We start from the raw sequence: 23127 nt of genomic DNA on the forward strand, positions 1-23127 counted from the left end.
CGCTGCCCCCATCACCCCCCCCGCCCCTTTATCCCTCCCCCTCCCCGTCCCCGTCCCGTTTCCCCCCCCCCCCCGCTCAGGCCGCGCCCTTTGGCGGTGCCGCGGGGCGGGCCGTACGCATGCGCGGGTCGGGGGCGGGGCTCTGAGCCGCGCGGCCCCGCCCCTCCCCCCGCCCGTACAGTAGGAGGAGTCACGCGGCGGGGTCACATGACCGCGGCCCTTTACAGTAGGATCCCAATATGGCAGCGGCGGCAGGCGCAGGGGCCGCTGCCGTCGGGGCTGTCCGCACTTAGGGCCGCTGCCGCCGCCCGTGCCGCTTCCCCCCCCCCGCTTCCCCCCCCCCCCCCCCCCTTCCCGGACGGGCGGAGCCCTCAGGGTACCTCGGAGTCAGCTGCGCCCTGTCGCGTCCGACATGAGGGAGAAGGGCCGCAGGAAGAAGGGCAGGACCTGGGCAGAGGCCGCCCGGACGGTACGCGGGGCCTGCGGGGGGCAGTAGGCCCTGAGGCGGTTGGGGCGTGTCAGGGGCATCTCGGCCGCGGCGGGTCGTGCGGGGGGCTGCCTCCGGCGGGGGGTGGGGCTGCCGGGGTGCGCGGGGGAAGGGGTCCGTGTGAGCTGCCGGCCTGCCCCTGCCGCCCCCTGCTGCCCCTTGCAACCCCCAGCCCCATGTCTCCAACTTGCTTCCGATGCCGTGTGCTTGCATGGCCAGGGTTTGTTTTATTTTTTTATTTTTATTTTGACCTTTTCTACACTTGCTTAATGTTTCTAGGGATGAATTTATATGGGAAGCTCTGTGGAGGTGGGATTACCTTTTCATATTTGCAAAAACGCTGTGATTAATGAGGGTGTGAATAATATGTGCCATCAAATATTATCCTGTACAATGGGAGTTTTTTTTCAGTATTTTCAGTGTTCTTGGTGCCTTTCCTGTAGCAGCACTTGTTGCAGTAGGAGCTACTGACTTGCCTGGGGTCAGGTAGTGAGTTGCAAGCCCTAAAAGGAGAGTTTTTATCTTCTAATTTCCCAGTCTGACAGTCTTTGTTACTATCTTGTTAGTTTGTTATTGCCCTGTTTTCAAGATGGACTTGCTGTAGTTCTGCGTGGGGCAGGCACGTTAGAAGGGGGGTAAAATAAAAGGGAAGTTGAGTGCTGGGACAAGCAAAAAGAGAGGAAACTAAAAAAGTGCAACCTGCAGGAGCTGAACACAACTGTTGAATTGCGAAAGCACAACATATGCTCCTGAGATATCTGTATTTGCAGCTTGCATTTGGGTCTGCCTAATGGAGAGGGGGAGGAGTTCAGGTTTTGTCATTACCATTCTGAAAGTGGTATCTGTTAAAACAAGACTTGAAAAGTCTGGCTAGAAAGCAAATGTAAATAGGCATCTGCGGCTGAGACTTGCAAGTGTTATTTTAATGAATGGTGAATTTTTTGGGCCATGTATTTACAGTTTGAAAGGCATCAAAATAGCTGTTCTTCTTCCAGGAGATAAGATGCAGTTAACTATTTTAAGGATGTAAGACACTAGGCCACAGGTGAACACTTTGGTACTTCTTTGTATATGTTTTGGTGTATCTTTTTTTTAACAACTTGCTTTGGGAAAAAAAAGTGGAAGAATCTCCGATGTAGGGTACAAGTGGGACCAGATCTTTTTCAGCCTGTGTGCACTGCTGTTCATCCACTGATCTCTTCCAGAATCCACTTAAAGGCTAAAACGTGTATATAGAAAAGCTGCACTGAAAACCATCAAAACTGAAGGTTACATGAAACCCTGGGTTGCATACCTAGGTCCATGGCAGAGGCAGCCAAAATTAGGAAGAGATGAGTAGATGCTTGCCAAAAGTGAGGTTTTGGCAAATATTTCTGTTTGTGTATTCGGCAGGAATGTTAAAATATTCTGGTCAAACTCCAACTCCAATCTTCAAAAACTTTCCCTGTGTTTTTGGTTTGAAATAATGTCTTTTGATTCTTGTCCTAGCTTGTGTGCTCATATTGGCTTCTCAGCTGCCGGTGGTTGAAGTTCGTAGCGTATATTATGTTATAAAAATGCATTAAGAAATGTGACAGCTCTCAGGTACCCTATCCTTATGCTCCTGAAAGGTAACATAAAGCTTTCCTCAAGCTTAAGAACCCTGCCATTTTGTCTTCAGCGTTGTGTTGCATCTCTGCGCTCTTTTGCGGAGTTAGTTTGCTTGCTGAACTCTCTAGGCTGGCTTGCTGTGGGGTGAGCCCTGACAGCCACAGGTCAGCATGGAGCCGCAGGGCAAGGGGCTTGCAGTTCTGGGTTTTGACAGCAGCTGGCTGTACACCTGGCAGTCCCCGAGCAGCAGCATAAGGTCATCACAGCTGGTGTTTTCTGTGGCAATTCTGTCCTCTCTCTGCCTCCTTGCTCTCCCTGTCACCTCACTGCTGGTGCTCAGAGGTAGTTCAGGGAGCTAAACCAGCAAAAAAACATCATTGTTGTTGTAGTGCTGATCTGGCTTCGTGCCAGTTCAGGTTTCCTAACCAGGTATTTGGGATTAGGTGTCCTCCAGTGCAAGGGAGGTGATGGGAATGTGGGGAGGGGAGAGCACGGAGGTAATTTCTGCTAGAATTATCTTAGGGGAGGGCACCCAGGTAATTTTCTACATGAATTAGCTTAATCTGTTGTAGCAGTTCAGTGCTAACTGGAAACAAGGTGGAAGCGATGGATGCGTGGCCTTTCTGCTTGGTGGAAGGACCTCGGGCAGGTGTATAGGCAAGGTGGATTCAGTGGGAATCGAGCTGTGTTTGCCCTTAGATGTATAGGACTATCAATTGGAGCAGACTTGCAGTGTGAAGTAAGGAAAGGGTGCCCCATGCGGGCAGCGCGCTCAGGGAGGAAGTTACTGTTGATAAACAATCTTTTTCTTATTTCCTGGCTCATTCAGTCAATTTGCAGCTGCGGATGACTGTTAACTTGTGACTTTTCTTGAGACAATGGCTGGGTGTCCTTGCACTTAAAGTAAAAAGATTCGTTAAGGTGTAAGAGCTGATAATGTATAGTATGCAAGTTTAAGATAATAGTTCACAATTTTAAGGTAAATACACTGTATATATGTCTAACCTGGAGTATACTCCTCAGACACAGTGGTGGAGCAACTGAAGTGCAGACACACACCAATGGGACAGTGTGTCTAAAGAAAAGAGGTGATTTACGTAGTCTGCTGAAAGACTAGAACAGGCAGATTCCATCTGGCAATGGTAAATTCGAGTTTTAGTGGCTTTTTTTCTGGCCTCAAGGCCATCTCACGGAGCCTGTGTGTCCAAGCTGCTGAACCTCCAGCCTTTAAACTGGATGATGTGTTCAGGCCGCCTTTGGCGGGCTGGCCTGTGCTAATTGCTGAACTGCCACCATGAACTGGTGTTCTGGCTCAATTTGTAGTCTAGCATACAGATCTGTGCCAGGGACCTGATACTAACCTGATGGTGCAGACAGCTGGGCTGGTGCCTGTGTGGTGTCCTGCTGTGACAGTTTAGGCGTATGGATGTGGTGATCAGGAAACTGTAGCTGGTGCAGGCAGATGAGAACACATACTCAGTAGTACTTGCTTTAGTGTGATTTGGGTAAGCATTATCATTGTAGTATTGAATAGTGTCTGTATCAGTAGACATTGATATATTGACATGTATCAATATATATTGTGATATGTGTAGTTGTCAGAGCTGTGGCTATTGCTCTTGCTTATGTTGAGCACAGTCCTTGTGGTGCAGCTTTCTAAAATAAGAGAGGGACCAGAGCACAGCCAAGTGCTCCGTGCATCTTCCTGCTGCCGACCTCTGCTTTGCTGTGTGATGGAGTACGGCAGTGAATCAGCTGTTGTGGTGTGTTCATGGGCTGTTTAGATCTAGCAAGAAGTCCCATTGCTGGACAGAAGCCACAAACAAGCTGTCTCTGTGCTTTGTTTGCGTGGGGGAAAGTGTATGCTGTCACGTGCGAAGTTCGAAGAAATTTGGTGTTTGTTTTTCATGGGAAGTCCCTGTGTGTGACCTGACCGAACAGTTTTCTGCTGTACAGCCTCTTAGTACTGAGGCATAGGAGCTGTGTAAATGTGGGCTGGAGGGGGTCTGTCTCTAAGTGCTCCTTGGCCAGGTCATCTGGGAAGACAAAAAGCAGTCTTTTATGCAACCTGTTTGTGACAGGGAGCTGCTGCAGTCGTGTTTTTTCCTGTGTGCTGGTTTCCTGTTGGGTCAAACGGACTTCGTTGGTTTCGGAGGGTGGAAATCCAGTGTGAGAATGCCCTTGGGGATGCAAACAGAGCCTATATGTGTTGCAGTGGGCACCTCTGAAGGCGTAGACATCCAAGTATGAGCCCTGTCACGATGCTGTGCAGCTCTTGTGATGTGAACTCAGCTTCTCTTGCTGTAGGGGCTTGTTTGCATCACTTGTGTCAACTGAAGAATTAAAATGAAAAGATGTGCCATCTCTGAAACTGATAGCGCAGAACACACAATCTGATCTGGTGTTCGCAGGCCCATCTGCTATGTCAAACAGAAGATAATGTAGTAAGGTCAAAAGGCAAAGTCAAGTAGAAAGCTTATTTGTTAGGGAAAGAAATAGCATGCTTTTGCAAGTTGACTTCATTAAGACTGTCTTTTTTACTAAGGTGTGTTTTCTGGGGGGCGATGAGGTAAGGAATCTGAGGGATGCCAGTTTTCCCTGCTCTCCGTTAAGATGTACGCAGAAGAGAGGGTGGAAGGATCCAAATCGTAGCGGTTGCCTGCTTGTCTACAAGTATCTGGGTCCATTTGCTCACCCATATACACAAACTTAAAAATCTGCAAAGGTTCCGAGACTGCTGCAGAAATATGCAGAAATTCAGAGGATTCTGTAAAACACCAATTTGAGGGACTGATCAGCCTAGTAGACAATGCTGTTGATTTTTACTACTACTTATTTCAAGTGCCCAGCTACAGCTTTTCAGCCTATAGGTTGGCAGAGCTGAATTATGTGTGCTTGGAGACTGGTTTTTGAGGGAAGAGTAGTACTTGGTTTAACTGGGTACAAAATGCATGTGATGTCTGAGGCTGACTTCATTTCACCAGTCCTTCAAATGTCTGGTCGCTCAATTGGAAAAACATCTGGAGCATGATTTGGAGCACAGCAGGTCTTCCTTGGTGAATCTGAGAACTGGCTTTTCACTTCTAAGCAAGGTATTGAACAAGGTAGCACTGTAGAAGGCTAAATGATTAATCAGAGCTTGTGAAATGAACTGGTAGTTGAGGCTGGTATGGCTTTTTTTTTTGTCGTTGAGGGGGTGGTTTGCTGTGTGTTAGGTTTGTTGGTGTTTTTTTGTTTTTTTCTTTAAATCCCCCAAGTATTATCACAGCTTCCTTCCCCATCCCATCTGTGTCCAGGTACAAGACCTGTTTCCACTGAGGACAAGAGATGGTGCCTAAGGTCGGTCTGTTAAACGCTTTTGCAGAGACTTATGTGAGACAGGCATAGTGGAGTTGGTAGCCACCGCACTGGTCACCAAGCCATTATATGGTGTCCTCCTGCCACGTGACATATCTACGTGCCTGCTAGCCAGGAAAATACCTTGGCAGTGTTTCTAGAGAAATGCTCGTGGCTACACAAGACTGCATAAAAGTTGGCACTAACTTTGTCACATGTTAATAGAGAACTGCAGTTTTCTTCCCTACTTACTCATACGCGTCTTTTATTGACCACAGTACCTAGATGTACCTGCATTTTTTCAAGGTTTTTTTTTAAGGCTTTTGCTGTAAAATTCAGCAATTGTTCTGCAAATGTGAACTCTGTTTTGGCCCAGCATAGGTTGTACCCTTTGGATACCTGCTCTTCTGGATGCTAGAACTTCTAGTGAACTGAAAGTTGTTTTAAGCTCATCTTGGGAATCTGTAAGAGACAAATGAACTTAACAATTTGGTTCTCATATGGAAACAGAATTTGGAAAGGATGAGGTGAAAGAGTAATCAATTTTAATTGCTGTAGCAAACTGGCAGACTACAGAATCTGGCCTTCTTCCAATCATGATAATCCAATTATATGCCTGCCATTTTAAAAACTAATTTCCAAGTCATAGCCTGTGTTCCTGCTAGGAACTTTAACCTCTTAAAGGCATGGAAATCCCTGTGAGTTATGACACATAGCTGCTGCTTTGGATGTGCAGTTGTGCTTGCTCTGGCTGGAGTTGGGTAAGCTAAACGAGTAGTAGCTTTGTAGCTGATCTACAGGGTTGACAATGCAATGCTATGCTAAGGTGTGTTAATTTTATTAGTATGAGTACAAGGTGTTTTTTTTTTTTTTTTTAAAGATACTTGAGGGGGCTGGCTCTTGGCTTGAGGGTAGTGGAGTCTGTCCATCCCAAATGCAGCTGGTAAAATCTTGGAGTGTAATTTCAGTCCTGCAAAGCAGGGCGGAGGCAGATGTACAAGCACCCAGCTCAGCCCTGCAGCACGGAAGAGGAAACGGGGAGCAGCAGTGCCAGGCGGGGAATCCCCACCAGCTGCAGAGCATCGAAGCCCTGCCCATGAGTGCCTCACACAGCATGCTCAGAGCTGAGGTTTGGGCAACTGTTCACCTTGTTCTGTGTTCCAGGAGAAAAATTCAGTGCTACTGAAGGATCTCAAACATGTTATCTTTATTTCTATTTTCTTTTAAAACAATAAATGCAGTTTAGGTATTAACTTTAATACAGAGCTTAGGTGTACTTTTGCTTGGTCTCTCTCATTAGCTTTATTTTAGCACAGAAGGATTTAAAGGTATCACGTAGACTTCCTTGCGTGAGGGCATCTCCAGCTGCAAGAGCATTGAAATGGGTTTTCTGCAAAAATTGTGGTCTCCTTTCATACAAGCTGAGAAATGTAGATGTGCAAGCTCGTCTTGAGCATTTTTCATGCAAGGCTTTTCCAAGCGAGACTCTTTGAGACCAAAAACCACTTTTGTTTCCCGGATATGGTCTTTGCAGCATCTGCAGAAGATAGTTTAAATGAACCTGGCTATTGTGTAGTAAAAGCACATTTAGCGTCCTAAAGGAGTGGAAGAATCATCTTTTTAGTTAAATGTAGTTGGATTCTGGCTATCATGCAAGCTTTTCCTATAAAAAGAGGGAAATTCAAATACTTGTATGTTCTCTTATGAAAGCAGGCTGGGAGAGCTGGGGTGGCTCAGCCTGGGGAGGAGAAGGCTGCGGGGAGACCTTAGAGCACCTGCCAGTGCCTAAAGGGGCCGGCAAGAAAGCTGGGGAGGGGCTTTGGGCAAGGGCAGGTGGCGATGGCACACGGGGGAATGGCTTTACCTGAGAGAGGGGAGATGGAGATGAGAGATGAGGAAGAAATTCTTCCCTGTGAGGGCGGCGAGGCGCTGGCCCAGGCTGCCCAGAGCAGCTGTGGGTGCCCCATCCCTAGCAGTGCTCAAGGCCAGGCTGGACGGGGCTGGGTGCTCCCTGGGCTGCTGGGAAGGGTCTCTGCCTGTGGCAGGGGTGGGAACTGGATGTTCTTTAAGGTCTCTTCCCACCTAACCCCTTCTGTGATTCTGTGAAGCCCATGCTTCACAGTCTACGTTTTTGTGAGCCAAGTACTATTTGCATTGGTGAGTAACATGGAGTAATAAAGTCACCCTGCAGAAGGGAATTGGTGGCGAGGAGGAGCAGGTATCAGCACTGCCTGCTACAAGATTTTGTGTTGGGGTAGCTCTGGTTTGACCCACAGGGCTGAACTTTTGCTACTGCCTGTTGCACACTACAGGTGCTCTGAACTGAGAGGTGCTCCTCTGCCTTCATCCAAAGACAATCCATTGGCTTCCCCACTAGCTGCTCTGGAAAGTGAGTTGAAGCACACTTAAGTGCTCAGTTGTCTCAACTGAAAGCCAGCATCGTGTGTGCTGCTCTGGTCAGAGTTCAAACTATAATAATGTAGATATGACAGGTGTTATTGCCCAGATAACTCCAGTGCTGAATGAAGATTGTCCTGTGGCTTTCCAGTTCAATTCTGCATGTATATCCATCCATCACCTACAGTGCGTGTTAGAACACCAGAAGCAGATGCTTGATATAGCTGGGTTTTTTTCTGTGATAGTCAGGTTTTCTGCTGATGTGGTTAGCTTAAACTGGAGGAGTAAAAATAGAGGGCTAAAACCAGCTGAGACATTTATCTAATTTTTCCTGTGTCTCTAAAATGTCTCTGCTGTGGGATCTTCTCAGAGGTCTGATCTGAATTTGCGTCCTGAATGAGGCAGCTTCAGTAGGACATAGTGAAAATACTTTCACTGTTATTGAATAGCCTTTCAAGTAAAATGTGAGACATTGGATAATTATGCCTATCATTTATGTTCTGCAGATGCTACAGAACTCTGCTTTACAGAGAAGTAGAGCAGCATTGCTGTTGTGGAATTGAGTGGGGATGAAAATTTGGAGGACTAAGTATGTGAGCTTATTTGATAGCTGTGGCTGTAAGATTATACATTATTTTTAATGTTTTTAAAGAAAAAGCCTGCAATGGTACATTTGTTGTTTTAGTGCAGAAGCCAAGGGGTGGCAAGTGCTGTCTGCCAGCCTTGTGTTTGGAGAGTGTGGGAGAAGGTGTAAGCTTTGGAACTTGCTTTTATAGGATGCTAAAGGCTTGCATGGGCTTGTGGAAATTTGTTGCGGGTTACTAAAGACCTGGAAACTTCTTTTATTTTTGAAGTCCCAAGCAACATGGAAAATGGGAGAGCAGCCTCCTGGGATGTTGGGATGCTAGATAGTTGCACAGAAGATCCATCAAGATCCACTATGGCCCCATATGGATTGGTGTTTTAAGTATTTAGTTCAACTTCAGGCTGCTAAAATGGTTTCTTGCTCTTTGTAAACAAAAGATGTTGCTAATGTGCTAAAGGAACTGGCCAACATGATTGCAAGCTGACTCTTTATTGTCCGTAAAGGGCTGTGGTGAACTGGGGAAAGCTCCTTGTGAGTGGAAGAGGGGAAAATGTCACACTCCTGTCCAAAAGGGTGAGAGGGAGGATATGGGGAAATAGGCCTGGTCATCCTTATTTGGGTCCTTGGGAAGGTATGGAAGAAATATTCCTGGAAGCTGCTTTCTTGTGCATGTAGAAAAATGTGGGTTTCAGCAGGGACAGCCAGTGTGGATTTACCAAAGGTAAGCTGTTGCTGAGCAAGGTGATGAGATGGCTGGCTCCGTCAAGGAAGACAGAGCAGTGGATGGTGTTTACCTTGCCTTTAATATGACTTTTGGTGTAATCTTTTTCCTATAGTGTTCTTATGACCAAGCTGGTGAGACACAGGCTGGATAAGCAGGTAGTGAGGTTGTTGCTAAATTGACTGGACAGCCAGGCACCAAGATCTTAACAGTCATGCAGAGGTCCGCTAGCTCCTGTGTTTCGGTGGTGACCCTTGGGTTTTGGTACTGAGGCTGATACTGAGCTGATAGTCTTAACTGAAAGGGTTTTCCAGCGCTGGAACAGACTGCCCGGGGAAGAGGTGGAGTCCCCATCCCTAGAAGGATTTAAAAGATGTGTAGATGAGGTGCTTAGGGACAAGGTTTAGTGGTGGGCTCTATCTTAAAGGTCTTTTCCAACCTAAATGATTCTCTGATGCTTTGTGTTGGTGTTTGGATGTGTACCGAAGGTTCCTGTTGTATGGGCAGAATCCTAATACAGTGATCATCAGGGCTTGGTGACTTAGAAATGCTTCTGCAGGAGAACAGCAATCTAAACCACGCTTGGCAACACAGACGCGCTACTTCTCTGGTTTGCTCTAAAAGCAGAGGAAGGACAGTAAACTTGACCACCCACAGACAGTTATCTGTGGTGTCTGTTGTAGCCATAGTGTAATGTCTTTAAATCCTTATAATGTGGTTGTGACTCTTATATTCCCTTGCAGGGGAAATGGCTGCCCTGTTAAGACAACTGTTTAGGAGCTGGGTATCTTTTAGATGCTGAAATGTAATCTAATTTTGTAATAGCTAAGTGTTGACTCTTGTAAAGAAGTGTACAGTGTGATTATAAATGTGCATGATAAACCTCCCAATTTTTCTTAAATTAGCATGAATTTATTTGCCCAGTTAAAACCAAGTATATACTTTTAGACTACAACTTCAGGAAGCATATGTGACTGTCCAGTCAGCTATGTTAGATACTTACATGAGTTGTTTTTTAAATTGAGCTTGCTTCTTTTTCACCTAAGTGCATAAAAAGAAAAATTCAATAGCAGCAGGATTAAGGTCTGTTTGCCGGCTCTCCAGTAGGTTCAGTATGCTTTTATCTTCAGGTAAATTTAACTGAAAGAGCTTGAGAGTGTAAGAGAGCTCAGTCAAACTAAAGGGCAACAGCTGTACCTGTTTGTAGTGCTTTGATGTGTGCATAATGTTTGCCTCACATACAGACAATATTTTGTTTGTGTGTGGTTCTGCAGTCATTCCATGTAAGAACATCCAAAGGAATCCTTGCTTAAATGCATTTTTGTTCACTCTAGGCCAAACTGATGTGACTACTGGTGACTTCCAGCCAGGAAGCCTGACTGATGTCATTGCAATGATGCAACTTCAGGGCAGGAACTGAACTTCTGAACTTCTCTCTTTGGGACAGATTAAAGCTTTATTTTCAAGAGCACAGAATACTGCAATGCCATTGCTGCAAACTGTGCGTTCTCCTAAAACTGTTTTCAGTGGCTCTATAGATATTAGACACAGTTTTTCCTTCTAATAACTACAGTGGCTCTGCTGGAGCCTGAGTGCATTTAGTTTTGTTTTACTGGATTCTGAATTCAAAATGGATTTGATAAGATCACTCTGTAAAAGTGGTCCTGTTCTTTTTCTGGCAAGTCATGCAATCTGTGTTCTGCTGGGAAGAATCCTTTCTTCCCCGCTTTGCATGTGGGGAAATTTGAATTTGCTCTTAAACTTCTTACAAGGCACAGCAATAAACATTATCTCTTCTGGCTTGCGGTTGTGCTGTTCAGAAGCTCTTTCTGAGCTCAGTCTGTGCTCAGCCCCAATACAGCATCCCCCTGACAGCAACAAAGCCTGTTTACTCCTCTTTTTCCCTTGTGCTTTCTGCCATGTGATGCACAAACGGAGCATGTTGGGGGATTTGTGGCCGCTGAAAAGCTGCGGTAGACTGGTGTTCCTGGCAGTGGTGACTTGGGCAATCTAAAAAGGCTTTAGCAAGTAAATGATCAGTAATACTTGCAGGGTGCTGACTACACTGATCCTGTTTCCCCTGTGGCAGGCGGTGGGCACTTTAGCAGAATCATATTGGAAAATGACAGTCACCTCTTCATTAAGGAGTGTTTTTAAACATGTTTACTTTTAGCAAACCTGGCAGATGATGCTTCAGATGGATGGAACCCTGCTGTAGCTGGGAGCACAAGCTGGCTCATGCACTGTCTGTCTAGTGGGATATGGTGTCCCTATGCACCTCTGAGGGCTTTGCTCCACTGTCACCAGGGATATTGCCTCTACAGCCTGTGATTCTTGAGCTGCATTTGGAACAAGCCTGTCTGGATTTGTGCATTGCCATATCTCCACTCCTGTAACTCCTACAGAAGTTATTCATAGAGCAAGGTGAAGGGCTGAAAATGGCTGATCACTGTTGTCTTGAGAGCATACAGGCTTTTAAGCAGGATTCTTCCAGCCTTGGCTCCAGCCAAGTGCTTAGTGCACGGTGCAAGTACTTTGAAAGGTACTGCACTTTGTATTACGGCCGCTGTAGTTGCCAGCATTTAACTTGCCTCTGTCTTCAGTGTTTATTCCTTCTTAGTGACCCACTGTGGGACTGAATTTTGAGAGGGGCTTCTGTAGCAGTCCTTCCTTAAAAGTATGTGGAATTATAAATGTAGTTCTACTTTCTCCTGTACAGTCTTACTAAATATCAGTGTACTTCTGGGAATGCTAAATTTGAAGTTTACTTTGTCTGTATGTAATATAGAGGTAGCTCTTCTGGTGGCCAGAGGGTCAGCAAATAACTTCTTGTGCACTTTGTAATGGAAATTAAATGGCACAATATTTGCCCTCTCCCAAGTGTGCCCGTTGGTATATCAGCCAGAATTAATTCCCCTCTCCATAACCTCCATTGAGTGTTAGATCCCATTCTGCCATGAAAAAGTCAGTGTTTGTTTCATGGTACTGAAACTCTTTCAGCAGCTAGCAGGCAGGAAAACATGAAATGCTTCTGGTGCAGGCTGTATGAATGACTGTCTGCCATTTGAATACTAAGGTTTAAAGGTTTCAACCGAGATTAAAGTCTTGCTGAGCTAGATAATCCCTGTTATAAAGTATTAACACACATGGTCACTTGCAAAGTCTGTTACTTCCCTGTGTAAAATCTTTGAAAGGCAGCTGCCGGTCTTTAGGGTCTCTGCTCACCTCCTTGCAGCTGTTTCCATCTGAACTTCCAGATCTCAGTTCTTGCTGGAAGGTTGAACACCAGAGTTGTTGGGAAAATGGCAAAGAAATTGTCCCATACCAGCAGTGTCGTTGCAATAACAGGTTTATCCTTAATCAAGAAGATTTTCATTCATGCCTGAACTTGGGTGGCTTTTCACCCACTAAAAAAACATCTGTTTTGGAGAGGCAGCTGAAGTAAAAAACACCCGCATCTTTGCATTTGGCCCTCTTGATTTGGGACACACAGTGAATTAACAACTTGAAAACCACATGGCAAGGCACATACAGGGCACTGGCTGTTATCAGTGATGGTCTTAAATCCCGGTGTGCCACTTTAAACATGCTGAAAACGCTGTTTTTCCTTACTTTCCTTTATTTTTTTTTTGCAGGGGGGTACCTTGCCTACTTCTGCTGGAGGCTTTCAGCTGTTTGCGGTGCAAATATAAATTCTGCAGAAAAATGTTTGGGGTTTTTTTTGACAAAGCTTTTGAGTTGTAGATGAGCTCTTAACTCCAGTGAAAAACCATTTTTATTTACATGGTTCTCTACAAAAGATGTACTTCTCTTAACCAAGCAGCTAATATACTTCACATACCCTTTATTTTGATGTTTCGGGCTGCTGAGGCTTCCTGTCTATCTTTGACCTAATGTCTCCTCTGCAGCTGTATGCACTCAAATGTCTTCCAGTCTTTAAAGGAGGGAATGAGTATTAAGGTTCCCTCTCTGCTCTAGGGGAAGGGATGTAGAAAAGCAGTGTTTTCCTGGTTCAGGTTGTCCATCTGTATCTTCCATGGTTACTTGAACATGGAAATCTGATGGTTCCAGTTAGCCCTGATTTTCAAAGTCATCTCTTTATCTTCATGTTGTGTGGGTGTTTCAAAAGTTGGAGCTCCTTACTGTTTTCTGCTGCATCTGCATGCAGGTGAGCGATGAGCCTTTGTCTTCTGCACCTCCTCCTGCCTTCTGTCCCTGCGGACTTCCCACCCCTTGGCCTTTATTTGAAGTCTTGTGAGATAGTGGCGTCTTGCATAAAATCTGCTTATCCCTCTCTTCCTTTCACCAAGAAACCTCTTGTGTATGCTGTCTTGAGCTTTCTCTGCATATTTGTGACTTTTTTTTTGGCCCGTGTAACCAGACAAATATTAGAGCCCTGCAGTCCAAATAACACCTTGTAGTTGTCTGGGTTTGTGCTGATGCCACCCTAAACCACCAGTAGATCTGCCAAGGAAATGGGTGGTCCTGGGGGGTCTGCTTATCCTGACCAAGTGGTGGTGGCAGGGCGAAGATTGTGACATATCTGTCTCGTGCCAGCACACATGGAGAGCATCATTGTTATGTGCTACTTGTACAGGAATATGGAAGAATGAGAAGGTGGGAGAGCTGCAGTTTCTTGGTATAAAGCATACCGCTTAGTTTGAAAGCTTTGCCTAGTGACTTACCAAAATGCTGTGTTCGCAGCTTGTTGGGACTGGGAGTTACTGGACAGGGAAGAAGCCACCCCCTGTGCTGACAGATTCAGAAGTTTGCTGCTACCTGCTGTACGCCTGCTTTTTTTTTTTAAGTTGTATTTAAACGTCCAATCTATTTCCAAGAGTGCTCACCAGCACTGACACGTAGGATTTGGCGACAAGCACTTCTGCTGCTTGCTTCCCCTATCAGTAGCAAAATGGATGAAGAAATGCAAAGCCTTGCTTGCAACGTTTAAAACAAAATGAGAAACAGAGTAAGGTTCAGCAACCTTACCTCTTGTTGCCGGCTCTCCCAGCCAGATGGGAAGGTATGCAGTAGTGGTTTTGGGGTGAGACAGACATGCCTGAGCACTGACTTCAGAGCAGCCACTGGGGCTAGCTGCCAGGCAGTGTGGGACCTTGCCAGCACTCACCAACTCTCTCTTACAGTAAGAAGAGGGACTTCTGCATTTCGGGGTCTATCAAGCTGCATTCAAATGAGATAGAGAGGCTTCTCTTCTGAGAGCTTTCTCTTCAGAAGAGAAAATGAACTAGGTGAATAGCTTCATCGTCAACCTCAAGTTCAAGGGAGGGTCTGTGGCATCAGTTCTCACTTCAGGTCAATAAGCAACAGATCTCCCACTGCGTCTTCACTTTCTGACAGATGCAGAAGCTGAAGTAGGAAAGAGAAGCCTTTTTTCCAGCAAGGGTTAAAAAACCATAAAAGATGGTAACTGTCTTACTGCAAGAAAACAGGTTGATATTCTGGCTCTAAAGATAGGACTAGAAATTTCAGAAGTTGGAGTAGCATTGATATTAGTTTGGTAATCTGATTTATTTTTTAAAGACTCCTAACTATTAGTACAAAGTGGAGTTTTAAATAAGTTTTTTTGCTTGTGGTTGGCAATAATATTACTCAATTGGTGCATGTTCTGGTGACTTCAGTTAAGCTGGTGCATTTAAACAACTTTAAGTATGGTTAGCGTAATGATGTTCGTGGCTAAAAATGCTTTTCAGTTGGACAGTTTGTAAATACCTGTCCAGCAGGAACAATCGGTGATGTCTGTTGTCAGTGTTTTTGCTAAAAGGCTGGCGTTCTCACCTCTGGAAACAGTGCAAATGAAGTTGGTCTTTCCAGATCATCCTTAATATGAACTTGTTGACTCTGCATCATAGCACAGGCACCCGAGATCTAATGTGCAGGGTAAAAATAGCTGCAGTGGCTTTGGCTTGTAGTGTGCTGCTTGCAATTGAAAACCAGCCTGCAAATGTGTGCCTAACATATTTTGTGTATATAATAGTGATTTTGCATTCAAACCCTATCGCATCAAATGGTAAAACCTAGAGAGAAATGCAGTAGTCTAAGTAAAGGTTAACAAATCCATAAAAACTACACCAGGAAACTCAATGATTTAGTCTGTACCACATGATGTCCTGAATGTTTCTTACTTTCCTTTTTTTTGGACTCTCCTTACCTTAGTAGAAGGATGAAGCTGGGCACCATCCCAGGCTGGCACCCACAGGAAATGCAGTTACCTGCTTCCTGCAGGTTCCTGTGCGATCTTTGCAGGTCAAAGACTGGTTTATGAGCTGTTCAAGCTGTTGCTGCTGCCAGGTGGGGAGGTGTGTGTCAGCTGCCCTTGTGCTGGCCTCTTTTTTTTCTAGTGCCACATGAGTGTGTGAAGCAGCTTGGCAAACTCAGTCATAAAGCTGTTCTGTTGTTGGTTTTTTTTAATTAAAAAAAGTAAAATTATTTTTAGCTCGGATTACATCCCTGATCTTGTTTACCACTTTGCCAGCCCACGTGGTTATGCAGCCTGGAGATGTGCCAATGGTGCATGACCGTCTTTCAGCATCACTGGGGACACTTCAGCTCACAGAAGTTTGGTGTTCTAATAGGACACTCGGCCATTTGAGACAAATGCGGTTTCTTGGCAATAAGTGAAATAACTCGTCAAAGTTCAGTAGCTGGTTGTGTTGGTTTTAACATGCCCATGCTTTCATACACAAATACTGAAGGCTTTTCCTGGTAGACCTGGTGCGCTGCCCGATTCAAGCAAGATTTGGCTTCAGCTTAGCTCTTTGCCCGGTGCAGGATGGCTGGGCTGAGGGCTGGTTTTGAGACTTCCTTGTTGGGCTGCTACACAGGTTCTAGGACTCTGACCTCCTTGGTGCTTGCTCTCCAATTGCATTGACATTTATTTTCTTATTGGGAACCAGTGACCTGCATCAGACCAGCACCACCTCGTTGCCTGTCCCATGATCTCCTTTAACTAAATGTAGTCACTACTACAGGGCTTAAATTTGAAATATCAATCTTGTTTCCACGAATAATTATTGGGAGCTTAAGACTATTTATACTTGAAAGAGTATGTATGTGTAAAGTTGACAACTTTGTAGTATTTTGTATCTGAACCCTGACCTCTTGTGTTGTGTGGATGAACCAAAGTGTACAGCCAGGAGCACTTCAGCAAGTGTTGCTTAATAATCGTCTCTTGCTAATAATTGTGAGCTTCTTGTATCATTTTTAGAATACTACTGTATCACTCCTCAGCTGTCTCCAACCTTTAGAGATAATGCAGAGGAGTTCTTTTGGAAAAGGCCACTCAATTTCCACTGATTGGCTTCTGCTGCTCTCCCCTCTCCTGCGTTATTGCTGAATGCGTGTTGAGCACCAGCCCTTGCCTCAGAGCTGCTATTCCACTTTTTCTGTTCTCTGAATTCAAGGATGCAAGCTCCAGGTCCAGAAGCTTTGAGTTGTTCTGTAGGGAGAGTCACTTCTGGGTTTTCCCCACAGAAATCTGTCCTAGGCATCAGGCTTCTCCTGGTCTTTGAGGCTGATGTAATCCTGTTGAGCTTCTTTCAAACTGTTTGCTCTCAGCTTAAAGCTGAGCTTATCAAGCATCTGAGTGGGAGTTTTGGAAGTTGGGGGGAGCACAGGGTAGTCTGCAGGTCACGTCTTTTGGTTGAACAATTTTTTCACAAACCCAGAAATGGTTTCCTCTCAACCATATCCTTGAAATGAAACGGTCACCAATACAGACAATTTTGGTTCCTGCCTGCACTGTGTAGTGGTGCACAACTTCAGACCTGTGTCCCTGTTCTCCATCACATCTCCAGTGGTGTATCTTAGCAGAAGCAACAAGCATCCGTGGAGCCACTGCAGCAGCATAGCCTGGTGTCCTCCCAAGTTTGTATTGTGCTCCAAGTTGTGTGGCTGCCTGACTGGGTCCCTGAGGTGGAACATGGCTATTGGATCTCACCTCTTCAGGCTACTCTTCAAACACGTTTAAAAAGGTGTGACACACAATGCTCCTGAGTGCCACATAAAATGATAACATGCACTGGCATTAAATGGTGCTTGGTTTCTAGTACATGGAGTTGTCCATTCCTTCTTGACCTTGCCTGTGGTTAAAACCTTGAATAGCATTTGGCTAATTGGATGAGTAGAAAAGATACTGCAATCTAGGTCAAGTCCTTTTAGTCCCCCTCTTCACTCCTCTCGTTACTGCCAGAGTGAAACAGTATTTTGCATGCTGCCTCTGCCCAGCACACTATTCTGGAGTGACTGACTGAAAAGGAATTTCACATACACTTTGTTTTTTTTTTTTTATAGCTGACCCACTTCACCGTAAAAGTTTTGCATTGCATAAAGGTTATTTCTTGCTGAAGGAGTGTATAAGAGAATTTGCAGCTATGGCTTGCTTCTGTAGCTGCAGCTGGAATTCTCCTCCTAGAAAGGGATGGCCAGGAGGGAAGAGGTCCAAGTAAGATAAGAGGTTGAGATGTGACCTAATGAACAGCTATTGCTGCTTGATCCTCCAGAGCATGCAGTGGATGGAGTTAATAACTTCAAGTTGCCGTGGATTCATGGCTTTTATGAAGTTTCTGTTTCTAGGAAATTACAGAATTCTGTTTCCAGGAAGAAGCCCAAGTGTAAGTGATGATTATGTTTACAGTGTTGGGTTGCCCAATTTTAATTCCCCCTTTATGTAAGGGAATAATCAACAGCAAGAATTCCGAAGTGCATTTTTACCAAAGCTTGCTGAAAATGTTAATAGACAAAGGTGCTCTTTCACATCCAGTCTTGGAGAATCTCTTGCTTAAACCTTGATGGGCCAATTGCTGTAAAATATATAAAAAAAAAAAAAACACAAAACACAAACCAAACAAAAACCCGCAGCCACTTGAAACACAAATTTCCATGAGGCTTTTATTCTACAGAATTTTGAATACTGGCATGATACACTGTCAGAGTTCCATGGGCAGACCTTACTCTGATCACTTTGAGCTTTCTGATATTGAAAAGTACAGCCAACTCTTACTTCTGGCAAAGAAGGAGCAATAAAAGAAAATTTAACAGTATCACCCAGTAAGAGTTTTGTGCTGGACAGGTCTGGGGGAGGGGATGTCTTTTTTTTAATTCCCTTAACAAGGGTTTCAGCTCCTGTATTCATGAATGATTCATTGCAGCCTTCTAAGGAGCTGCTTGCCTGTGGTGTAACTGCATTTTAGTGACGTGCATGCTAATTTGGTGCCCTGAGAATGCTCTGGAGCTATTAACTAGCCTTGAACCTTGGTACCTGTGAATGAAGGTGTTAATTCATTACATATGATAAATGGAGTGGATTCCCTGTTGTCATAATGTTCATCCTTCTTGCCTTGTAATGTTCAGTTTTGTTCAGCAATTACTAAATTTCCTGAAGATCTTGCATTGAAACTGGAAGGAGCTCATTCCTGATGTCATCTCTGGGAAGAGACACAGCAGTGGAAGCATTCAAAGCCTTGTTTCTAACCTGTAGTTTCTACAGTACATTTAATTTTCTATTAGCTTTTTTTCATTTTGGTATTTAAAGATGGAAAGATAGCAACCTAGTGGAGACTCACAGAGAACTTGGTGCTGTGGCACTTGGGGGTGGGGGACATGGTTGCGCGCTGTTTCAACAAAACTTAATATGGACACTGTTAGTATTTCTGAAACCTAGTACTACTGTTTTGTCAGAATACCAGACCATAATGAGAACTGTAGAAATTGTTCATACAGAAGGGTGTTGAAAGCTGAATTGAGAAATCCTATCCTTCCAACTTCCAAGAGCCCCAAATAGCCAGGCGAGGCAGCAAGGGGATTAAAAGGCAATGGGGAAGGCTTGCTGACAGGTAAGTTTGAAATGGCTTTGCCAGAATTTATTTTCTTGCTCCATTGTTCTTGCTAGTAGCTGGTCAGATTCCCAGATGCTACAGGTTTATTCTCAGTAAAAATTAGGGGCTTGCAATATGAAACAAGTAACAGGTAATTAGGAAACAGATTGCTTCTGCATCAGGTTTAGCCTAATTACAATCTAGTGGGTTTAGAGATGATTGAATGGGCAGTTGGCATCAGGAAAGGTTGACCTCTGGCAGGTTCCCTGTGCCTTGATGGCAAGGTGGTGATGCTGTGGCACTTTGCTGGAGCGCTGATGAGTTCGGTGGAGTTGAGCAGTACAGAAACCTTTTATTTTTTAGAAAGTTTCACTTAAATGTTGGAAATACTAATAATGAAAGAGTACTGATGTGGGAGTAGGGCTACTTGACAACTTTCTGCAAATGATGCACCACGGGCCAATGCATCCTAAGATGCAGGACTTCCCAGACAGGCATCTATAGAATCATAGAATGGGTTGGGTTGGAAGGGACCTAAAGGACCCAAGGGACCTATCTAGTTCCACCCCCCTGCCACAAGCAGGGACCCCTCCCCCCAGCCCAGGCTGCCCCCAGCCCTGTCCAGCCTGGCCTTGAGCCCTGCCAGGGATGGGGCACCCACAGCTGCTCTGGGCAGCCTGGGCCAGCGCCTCGCCGCCCTCACAGGGAAGAATTTCTTCCTCATCTCTCATCTCCATCTCCCCTCTCTCATGTAAAGCCATTCCCCCGTGGGCAAGGGCAGGTGGCGATGGCACAAAGCCCCTCCCCAGCTTTCTTGCCGGCCCCTTTAGGCACTGGCAGGAACATCCATAAGGTACACTCTGATTTTGTAGAGCTTTCCGTTACACAAATAAGAGGTGAGATGAATATAGGTGGGGTGTACCTAGAAACTGTATGTTCTGCCCTTTGATCCCCATCATGTGCACTGGTAGGATGAAATCCAAATAGTATTGCATTGTCTGCATCTGCATTTATGGGATGAAGTAAGCCGCAAAATGTCGTGTGTGCCAGGCGAAAGAGTAGTAGAAGCTCCTTGTGTTACTGTAATCTTCATGGGGATGTTTGGCAACCTTGTCAAATGCAGGCTTGATGCAGCAGTAACGCTGTCTCTGATGGGCTCCTGACTGCATGCAGTGAACTTAAGACCTGCTCTTTGATTTTGGAAACAAGTATTGGGCTCAAAACAAGTAGAAGAGCTTCAGGGGTTCTCAGGGTGATAGCTACTGAGTGGGGAAGGGAGGAAGATGCAGCTCTTCCTCCCTGTAGTTATGATCCAGCACAGAGACCACTGCTGATGCCCAGACTCTGAGATCTTTTCAGCTGAAGAAAGACCTGTTTGTTCCAGAGCTACTTAGCAGATGGAGATCCTGTCTTCCCTCTTGTTTGAAGCAGACTTGGTTGCCTGTGTTCTTCACACACATTCATTTAAATTAGTTTTGCAGCTTTTACCATCTAAAAGTGTTCCTGCCTCGAAATAATGGATTTTTCATCTTTCTGAGTTACAAAGCTATCCTGCAGTAACTCATCCTTCCTAGAAATAGAACTACAGAAGATGCTAAGGGTAGTGCGTTCTGCTCACTGGTGAGTTGTAATAAGCTGATAACTTTCACAGCTGAGTTTAAATTCAGTTAGGACGCGTTTCTTTCAAAAGTTAAATGGCTGCTTCTGTCCTTCCCTCCCCACTAGTCCTGCTTCCGAAGGAAGGCTATGGATTTGCTTTGCATCCCTCAGACTTGCTTGCACTTAGTTGTGGAAGCAGGTATGTGTTTGGTGGTGGGCTTTGTTTTGATAGTCAAACTGCGAATAAATGTTTGAGAAGCAGCAGTAAAGCTCAGGGGTATGCAGTCAAGTGATGTATCCCAGCATTTCACTGGTAAGAAGTATTTGATTCCCAACAACTTGGTCCTGTTTGGATTGTGATATGGTGGTTAAAACATGAGGAGAGTGGAGTTGTAGTGACTACCTAATGGTGCAGCTTTCAGGATGGAAATCTCTGCTACCCAGAGCTTTGTTCATAGGGAGCAGGCGGAGTGGGGAATGGGTTTAGTTAATTCCCATCTTGTGGTAGCCTGAAGGGGTTCACTTTAGTGTCTCTCTAAGCTCTAAAGGAATAGTAGTTTTATTTTTCCAAGTAAGAAGCTATAGAAAATGTGAAATGTAAGGATCCATAAATTTAGTCTGCATCTTTTTTTTAGGAAGAATCTAGATGAAGCAGTGTATGTGGAGATTCCTCCTCGGGTAAGCCTGGATCATCAGCTTCTGACTACATCTCCAGGTTAACACCCTTGCTCTTACTGACAGCTGTTGACTAAACACAGAGGTGTAAGGGTTGAGGTTCTCATTGCTTTCTTCCTAGGCTGTTTTCAGTTAATCATCAGTTGACTGATATAATCAGAGCCCTTTGTCTTGCTCTGATGCTTTAAGATTATCTTCCTGTGTTTTCCCCCCTCCTCTGTTGTCAAAGGATTGAAGAAAGGAATAAAATCCAAAATGGGGAGACTATCTGGTCTGTCTGGTATGGTACAAGAAGATAGTGTGACAGTTTTAATGCTTGTTAAACCAAAGATGTAACTGTAACCCAAGATTTTCACCTGCTAGAGATCTTGGGGTGCAGTTTAGAGGATATAAATTCTTGCAGATACACTGGTCAGTTTGCACCCACGATGTACAGGTTGCTGTTCGGCATTTTTCAGAGCAAAACCTGGTCTGTACCAAAAATTTGTGTGAACAGTCACCCCTTTTGTTCAGTTGGTGTCTCATTTACAAGTGTGTGTTATCTTGCAGCTTGGCCAGCACAGCACATGAGAATTGCTGTAGCTGTGGGGAATTCCTGTTGAGATCAGACTGCTGTTACATGGGGCTTAGAGCAAGAAGAGTTGTTGGGTTTGTTTAAAAAGATGTCCAAAAATGAGCTGAAAACTTTGATGTAGAGATGAGATGGGTTTGAGGTTAACAGTGCTGGAAAACACATGCCAAACTACTCCCAAAGCAGCCATCTCGTTTTTAGGGGTTGGTTGGTTTGTGTTTAACTTTTAAACATCTCCTATTTGCACTTAATGCTGATATATCAGCACACTGATTCATGTAGACTTCTATTACATGGGGTCTGTCTATTTTTTTTTTTTTTTATGGTTTCTGCTCTGTAGCACAGGGGTTGCCAGCCTTACCAGAGGCACCGCTGCTGGTCACTGCATGTCCTCTCTGTGGTCTGGCAACTGAGGTGGAGGCAGCTCCCAACTGTGGGCTGGGCACCTGCGAGATGATGGGGGCTGGCATGATCCCCTCTTTGCCTGCATTCCAAACCCTGTCCTCCTACTCTGCCCTGCTGCTTGGGACCTGGTTCTCCTCATCACTGACCTGAGCAGCAAGTTCAGATTCATAGTACAAATATTTTCCTTTAAGGGCAAGAGGACACTTGCTTAAGGGCAAATCCTTGTCGTAGATGGAGATGCTGGAAATCCTGGAGTCTCTGCATTTTGTTCTCACAGTCAGGAATGTTGGTAGGCAGCACAGCCAGAGCACAAGGGTTCCTCTGGTTCATGTTGCAATAGCTCAACCTGGAAGCAGAATGTGGACTTTGGTTTTGCAGAACCCAAACCCAAATAAGAGATACGAACCCTGAATTTCTATTGTCAAATTTACTTTCCTTTTATAGCTTCTCTTGCCTTGAAACATCTTCCGCTTGGTTTTTTTGCTGTTTTTATCACACATTCCAGATCTGCCCCTCTGTGTTAAAGGGATAATATAATGACAGGATTTCAGGCAGCAAAGAGCCCTAGCTCTTACTGGTATCACAGAATGGATTGGGTGGGAAGGAACTTTAAAGACCATCCAGTTCCCACCCCCCTGCCACAAGCAGGGCCCCCTCCCCCCAGCCCAGGCTGCCCCCAGCCCCGTCCAGCCTGGCCTTGAGCCCTGCCAGGGATGGGGCACCCACAGCTGCTCTGAGCAGCCTGGGCCAGCGCCTCGCCGCCCTCACAGGGAAGAATTTCTGCCTCATCTCTCATCTCCATCTCCCCTCTCTCATGTAAAGCCATTCCCCCGTGTCCCATCCCACCTGCCCTTGCCCAAAGCCCCTCCCCAGCTTTCTTGCCGGCCCCTTTAGGCACTGGCAGGTGCTCTAAGGTCTCCCCGCAGC

General features: G+C 45.2%; 1 protein-coding gene across 2 annotated transcripts in view; it reads left to right on the top strand.

Annotated features, from left to right (window-relative positions):
* Positions 1–226: 226 nt before the first annotated feature.
* Positions 227–23127, top strand: part of ASXL2 (ASXL transcriptional regulator 2) — a 133498-nt gene continuing 110597 nt past the window's right edge. Inside the window, exon 1 of one of the 2 annotated variants that reach the window (XM_055809519.1) lies at positions 227–469. In XM_055809519.1, coding sequence (XP_055665494.1) covers positions 413–469 — 57 coding nt within the window. In that variant the 5' untranslated portion in view covers positions 227–412. The remainder of the gene's footprint in view (positions 470–23127) is intronic. The other variant, XM_055809517.1, reaches the window with a different exon arrangement.

The sequence above is a fragment of the Falco peregrinus genome, chromosome 7 (genome assembly GCF_023634155.1).
Source record: "Falco peregrinus isolate bFalPer1 chromosome 7, bFalPer1.pri, whole genome shotgun sequence".
NCBI classification, from domain to species: Eukaryota; Metazoa; Chordata; class Aves; order Falconiformes; family Falconidae; genus Falco; species Falco peregrinus.